We start from the raw sequence: 7466 nt of genomic DNA on the forward strand, positions 1-7466 counted from the left end.
CCCCTCTACCAGAAACAGGTGGGTTTTGCTTCTATTTCTGCCCAGAATCAGTAGATCTTTGCCTGTACTGTAGGAGAGATAATGCTCTTTCTTCAGTGGCCTGCTGCTTTTGCTTTAAGGACAGCATGTCTGGGAAAGTGAGTGGGGCTAGTGCCTAGTCCCAAGCAACAATTAACTCCTGAACACCTCCACCACTGAGGGGACTCCCTCTGGTCTTCTGCCCTGGACTAATCTTTGTTGTATGCACATGGTGGGGCCTATGGATAAGAGCTTGCAAGTGGGCGTAAACTCTCCTATTCCAAACTCACCCCCTAGCCCACATTTGGCTTTTAAGATTTTATTAAAATTTTAGCCAATTTCTTCTTACCTGTTTATATGGCAGCCACCTCTCTTCCCCATGCTTGGCCCAAGGTGAAATAGTTCACATGCTCTGTCTCTCCTTGGAGGGGCTGTCTCCTCTTGTAATTCCCTTATTTAATTGCTTCATAACCTCACATCTCTGAGTAGCTTAAGAAAATTATGATTTTGTCGATTATATGACTTTTTCTCATTTTTGGACCAGGAGTGATTTTTTTTCCAGCTTTCTACATTGTACACAAAAGTGCAGACTCCCACCACAGTTGTGAAGACATAGTCCCAGAAATGGCTTGCAAGATTTCCACTCATGATTCAGTGAAAAAAAACCCAGTCACACAGTCACAGTTAACTGTGCCCAGGAACGAGAGGAGAATGGATTTCAGTGAATAACCAGCAGTTTCTGTCACTATGCTCCAAACAAATGAAAGTTAAAATGATTCTGGGCTTGGAGCAAATGGGTATCACTGTAAAACAGTGGGGTTTACTGGCCCCATCCTGGTGTTAGTCTTTGAGAAATCTGAAGGACTACCCTGTAGTATGTGACCCATGAACATACAAGGGAAGTGTGCAGAGGGGTCGCTCCACGTCCATGCACATCTGGGCTCCCACTCCATTGGGGCCACCTGGGCAGTAGACTGGATCTTGTGGGAAGCACAATGCTTGAAAGCCCATGGGTTCCTAATCCTGCTGTGTGTATTAACCATCTGTGCAACTTTTCAAAAAATACAAATGCCAGGGCTTCAGTCTCAATATTCTGATGGAAAAATCTTTGGAGGAAGGACTCAAGTATCCACATTTTTTGAAGAAAGGCTTCCTGGATGATTCTTTTGTACAGTAGCTCTGGTTACCTGCGGGCTACTTTGTGGTAGAAACCAAAGCAAGATGATGGGTTCTTTTGGCCACTTACCTGAGCAAATGCCTGAACATCCCCCCTGAACACACACACGCACACGCACATGCACACACACACCTGCCCACTGCTGTCTGACTGCAGGGTTATGACCTTCTTTCAGTAAAAATAACTAAGACAAGATAAAAGACTGAACGAAACCAACTTATCCCTCTTTGGCCTGGACCATCGTTAAACCTGCCCAGAAAGACTGAGAGTCACTCTGGCGATTTTCTACTGAGGTTGTGAACTGCCCCAATGGAACCTCACAGATGAAGGATGAGATGATGCAGGCTCTAGGGGCATGTAGAGGTTGCAAGTGTGTTTCTTGGGCTTAAGCAGCCCAAAGTCCCTCAGAAACTGATGTGTCCAGAGTGTGTGCAATAATCAGGGGAGTGGCCTGAGTGTGGCAGGAGCCCAGAGGAGGCTGGAGTGACTAAGGGACTGACCCAAATCTCTGAAGTCATCCTTGATCTCTCTCTTTCTTTCACACCCTAAAATAAATCCTATTGTTTCCTTCTTCAAAAGTCATCCTGGTTCTGACCACTCTTAAACCCATCTGCTATTGTAAGACTTTCTTCAGGACTAACGTGCAGATGTTTAGTTGGGTCTCCTTTTCTGCCCTGGTCCCTAAACCTTGCAATCCCTATAACAACCACTGTGGCCTTTACAAATATAAATCACTTCACATCACTCCTCTTCTTTCAACCCTTCATTACCTTGAGGAAAAAAATCATGATTTGCACTGCCCCCATCTGTCTCCATCCTTGCCCCCCTTATGCCCTTGCTCCAGTCCCACGAGCCTCCTTGCCCCTCTACTGCACGATGCATGGCCGGGGCTTTCCCCTCGAGGTGCCTTCTGTTTGGGATGCTTCCCTCCAGATACTGCCAAGGCTTGACCCTTCCTGCTGCATCTGAGCCTCTGCTCAAATGTCATCTCATCAAAACCTGGCCATCTTTTCTAAAAGAGCAACCTCCTTTCCACCCTGGGATTCCATATGCCCCTTATTTGATGTTCTTTTTCTTCTCAACATTTACCACCACCTGTCATAAGGTGATTTTGTCTTTCCCATTAGTGTGTATGTGCCTTTCTGGTGAGGGCTATGTCTTGGTCAGCCCAGTGTCTACAACGGTGCTCAGCACACAGCAGGGCTTGATAAAGAGTCATTAAAAAAATGTTTTTATTCCAAGTCCACTATTCCTTCCAACATCCTTCAGCTCTTCATCTGTTTTTATCTGGAGTGGCTGTGGATCCTGTAGGAGTTAGATATAGTATGTATGAAGGGATTATTCTTTTCAGCAACAGCATCTTTGCCTAAATAATCCCCAAATAAAGTTAAGATTTACTTTAGGGAGAAAAGAAAAAGAAAAAAAAATGAAAGTCAGAGTGAAATTCTTCATTTTACTATGTCATCCCAATCTCCCTTGACCTGATTTCTCAAAGGCTTGGAAGCAGAATATAAAAACACACATGTTACACCAGGATAGATGTGAATAGGCAGGTCTAGTCAGAGAATAAATAAGCTTTTCTAAGTGCTTGATGATTCCTCAATGGAAGATTCTGTGGAAGAAGTGAATCATGGCTGTTACCGGGATGTTCTATGCTCTATAATTGATTAGAATACTCTGTAACCCCAGCCTGCCTTTACACGTCAGTGGCTGAACGAGAGTTTGCTGCAGGAAAAAAGAGGCCCCTTCCTTCTTTTCTCCTGTTTGGGAGCTACAAAGGCCATACTGACAGGCTTGCTTCCATGGAAGAAAGAACAGTGTTAACTGGCAGGAGTGGAGACTCCCCCCAGCAAGTGATGTTGTTAAAGATGTTTCTTTAGGTGGAAGATGCTCTGGGCCATGTGCCTTGAGTTGTGAGCCTATTTTGGCAACAGAGTTGGGAATACACTTTGTTCTTCTTCAGTCTTGGGGGTAGTGGCATTGTAGTGGCATTTTCTGTTTTCCATTTGCAGTGCTGGCTGTAGGCAGTTGTATAAGACAGAGCTCCTACTACAGCCATTGGCTCTAGGATGCCCAGGGGTTTGTGGGATGTTTGCTGGTGGTTTTCCCACGGATTTTGGATGATGATACACATAATTGGCCGTCTTCTTCCTCTAGCCCAGACACGTGCACCTACACTGCTGCTGAGCGAAGTCTCCATATAGAACCTGCCTTCTTGAAGACCCCGCCTGAGCCCCACAGAAAGCTGGAGGGAGGCACTGCCAAGCATCCTATGCACGGGAGAGCAGAAAATCTGATGCAGACCGTTTTTGTGTCTTTTGCTTTAGGAAAATGCAAAGCTGGTAGAGTGAATTAATTCTGAGACAGACAATAGAGCGGGGCCCCAGGCAGGGTCATTCAGGAGACACAACTTTTTCCTTGGAGCTTTTAGCAGAAGCAACTCCGTTCTGAACCCTCAAAACTTCTGAAACTTTTCCTGGAAGACACCTTGTCTCTGCTCTGAGAGCAATTAGAGAAAGCATCCAACTTTCCAGAACTTCCTGAAAAGCAGCCTTTATATCTGAAAGAGGGCTCCTTGACCATGGCTGCTGGGCTCTGACTCTGTGGATCCAGCTCATCAGGACATGTGTGTGATGAGGGGAAACACTTCCACAAGGGAAAATGTTGTTAGTGGCCTTACTTCTGGCCTCTGTTTCTCTTCACCTCCTAAACAGATGTGATTTCACAAATGCCATAGAATATTGTTTTCCTAAACTCCTTTCTACCTCCTCCCACTAAATAATCATATTCTCGAAAAGGGGCAACCCAATGAAAAAAATTAGGTCTTAATGTGGGGTAACTTATGAGCTGGGGGAACAGGCAGCAGCTGCATTTTAGGAATTTGCTCTTCTAATTATCCACATCCTAAGATTTAAAACAAAAGTCAACACTAGTCTGTGCTGTTAGCTAATTGTCAGACAACAAATACGCTTCAGCCAGAAAAATCCCCACTGAGTTTGGGCGGCTGATTTCTCAGGCAGCAAATGGAAGCTTGGGCTGTTGCCCCCGGCTCTCTGATCAAGCTCCCCCTCCGTGGACCCTGTGGGCCCAGCATGTGTGTAGGGGGTGGGAGCGATGGAGAGGTGCAGACACCCTCACAATTTTAGGCAGCTGCACACCCATCCAGGGATACCACACCAGCATAATTTACCCCATACCTCCCAGCCAGGGTGTTCCCAGACTCAATGAACAATTTGGGGGCATTGTTTACAAATCAATTTCCCCTCTAAATAGGCTGTTATAAGAGTGGACCCCTCTGCTTGCCCAGCGTAGGCCCACCTGTCACTGGGACTTCCTAGCCAGTGGTCACACTGTATTGATCTTTTTAATCCCCTCTCTTTGAAACACAGAGCCAGCTGATGTGGAGTTCCTCAAAAGAAAGACTCTCCCACCGCCCCTACCTCTACAGGTAGCTGCATATCCGGGGCTAATTCTTCAGTAAAAAGTCTTAATTGGCTTATGGGGAGCCTGAAAGATCTCCCTTGTGTTTACAAGGTGAAAGGAAATGATGGCTCTCAAATGCCGTAGTCTGTCTTTATCCAGTTCTTGGTGGAAATCAGGTGCATTTTATTTTTTAATTGTTTTTGAAACAGGACTGGGGGTTTGAACGTGGGTGGGGACAGTGTTTCACTAAAGTGTTGAGCAGCCAGGGGAAGGGAAGAAAAGCCCCAGAGACACCAACATTAGGAAAGAAACTTGGTGACATTATTTTTTTTAATTTAGTTTTTATTTACACGAAACATCTGCAGTACAAAAATGTAAACTTTGATAGCTCATAATAATAGAATAAACTCTATATGTACAAAAATACATTTTCATATGAATGAAGCATCTTGAATAAATTAAAGCACTCTCCAGCCCAGTGCCTGAATAGCTACGCAAGAGTCTCGGGTTCTTCCTAGAGCAAGCCTGCAGTGGTGGGGGTCGGGATCCATAATGTATGAAGCCCACTCCTTGTCTCTCCTTTTTAAGCCTTTTCATTGTATTGTCAACCGGCTCAAACCGAATTTTCATGCTCGTTTTTCTTCATTAGAGTTCTACAAATTGTAAAATTGACTTTTCACCTCGTCTTCAGGGGCTGATCTGTCCCTTTTCTAAATCACACTGAAGTGGTGGCTGGGGTCAGCTCTGAGCCAGCCACAAAGGAGGTTTTGTGGAGTTCAGAAAGTGCAAAAGGAAAGGCCGTCTAGGGGCGGCCAGGAGGGGCCCAGGGCTGAGGGCTGGAGAAGCAGACCAATGGGCAGCCACTGCGAGGGTGCAGCGACCTAACAAGCGGCTCAGGTATCCCCCACCCCTTTAAAGCTCCCGCTTCCTCCCTCTGCCTGGACCGGGGGTCCCGAGGCCGCAGCTGGGCCCAGACTACGGCCCGTCGCCTGGGGGAGGGGGAAGGTAACGGTATTCAAAAGGAGCCCTAATGGTAAGGAATGAAACAGGGTGTCGTGTGGAGCAAATCTTTGGGCAGGCCAGGGAAAGAGAAAAGGGGATCGCCGGGGCCATAGGTGAAGTCTTCGGAGGCGGCGGGGCTACTGGGGTCAGAGAGTGGCGAGGCCGCAGCGGCGCAGGGGGAGGCGGCGGCACCAGAGCCCCAGGACTCGGCGTCGCTGGCGGGGCTCGGGGGCCCGGGCAGGCAGGGGACGCACTGCGGCGGCAGGAGGCGCTCCCGGGCACCGCCCCCGGGCAGCCCTTGGTCAGCTAGGCGCAGAGTCTCGGCCAGAGCCCAGATGTAGTTGTAGGCGAAGCGCAGCGTCTCGATCTTGGTGAGTTTTGTGTCGTCGGGGAAGGAGGGCAGCACGCTGCGCAGCGCGTCCAGCGCCGCATTCAAGTTGTGCATGCGGTTGCGCTCGCGGTCGTTGGCCTTGACGCGCCGGCTCCTGCGCAGCGAGTGCAGCAGCGCCTCGGAGCGCACCCGCGCTCGGCCCCTGCGCCTCCGCCGCTCCTGCTCGTCGTCCTGCACCCGAGGAGTGTCTGATGCCCCGGGAATCCCGGGTGCGCCCCTGCGGACAGGCACGGGCGGCCCCGATGCGGACGCGGGCGGTTGGAGTCTGGCACAGTCCTCCTCGTCGGTGAGGAAGCCGGACAGGTCGCTGGTGCTGGTGCTGCTGTTGCTGCTGGCGCAGTCGAGATCCGAGAGGCAGGTCTCCAGAGGAGCTGGCATCCTGGCGTTGTGCAGTACCGACGGACAGATAAGAGGGCGCTCAGAGGGCAGGAGCCCGGGCAGGGCCGCCGGGGCGCACCTACGTTCCGGGCAGCCCAGGCCTACTGTGTGCCGGCTGTAGGCACCAAGGCCTGAAAGGGCGCAGGGGCACACCGGGAACTTGGCCTCAGCTCCTTGCCTCGCCTGCAGGGGCCCCGCTCCAGCCGGTCTCCCGAGTGATCTCGCCGGCGATCAGATCAGCTCGTGTGAGTACCGAGAGTGGCACACGACCGGCCTCAGGACTCCTTAAGTACTGGGCGCAACAATGGGAGCCCCCCTTCCCAGCCACCTCCGCCCCCGAGGCAGCCCCCTTGAATGGAGCTTGGCGGCAGGTCAGCCCCGTGCGGCGCCCGGGTATTTGCATAATTTATGCTCGCGGGGGGCCATCCCGCCCCTCCCCCCTCCCGGAGCGTGCCCGTAATTACCGCGGGCCAATCGGCTGAGTCCCGCGGCCCCGGGAGCCGTCTCCGGGCTAAGCCAGCTCGGGCGTCTCCAGGCAGTGAAACGATAGGCGGGGGCGGCGGGCGATTAGCGACCGAGGCACGCTCCTCCCGGGCCGGCCAGGCGCCTCTCTCTGGGTTGGGGATGCAGAGGCGGGGCGCTGGCCGGAAAGTCAGAGCGGCGCAGCGAGTTGCGGAAACCTGGAGCCGGCTGGGACCGCGGGTTCTCTCCCTCACTCTGGCTGCTGAGTGGCCGCATGACTTCGTGCTAGTGATTTGACTTCGTTTTCCCTGTCTGTAAAATAGGGCACAGATCTATCCTGTGTAGGATGATGTGAAATGATGTTCGTGAGAACCTTGGCAGGGCGTTTTTGTAACGGAGCGCCCGATAAATGGTAGTGACATGCAGCGCCCTGGGAACCCGGGGAAAACCCTTTTTAAAAAGACCAGAGTGACCAGGTGTGGCTCCAAAGTTAGAAGGCAGAAATAGGCTGCCTTGGTCCTCCTAGGTTGGTAAGAAATAGGGCAATAGCTCTATTGACCTTCACCGAGGGTCGGGTGAATGGCGCGCTTTGGCAGCCCTGCGGCAAGGAAAGAA

The 7466-nt window shown here is 50.9% G+C and overlaps 1 protein-coding gene across 1 annotated transcript; it reads right to left on the minus strand.

Moving 5' to 3' along the window:
* Window positions 1–5645: 5645 nt before the first annotated feature.
* NEUROG1 (neurogenin 1) lies at window positions 5646–6406 on the minus strand. The gene has a single exon (XM_032467797.1). The coding sequence runs from the start codon at window positions 6387–6389 to the stop codon at window positions 5646–5648; it is 744 nt and encodes a 247-aa protein (XP_032323688.1). The 5' UTR covers window positions 6390–6406.
* Between the last annotated feature and the right edge of the window lie 1060 nt (window positions 6407–7466).

Source organism: Camelus ferus, chromosome 3, assembly GCF_009834535.1.
Source record: "Camelus ferus isolate YT-003-E chromosome 3, BCGSAC_Cfer_1.0, whole genome shotgun sequence".
Lineage (NCBI taxonomy): Eukaryota > Metazoa > Chordata > Mammalia > Artiodactyla > Camelidae > Camelus > Camelus ferus.

Coding starts and splice junctions, on each gene's coding strand:
- NEUROG1 (XM_032467797.1), bottom strand. CDS start 6,389: ATGCCAGCTCCTCTGGAGACCTGCCTCTCGGATCTCGACTGCGCCAGC.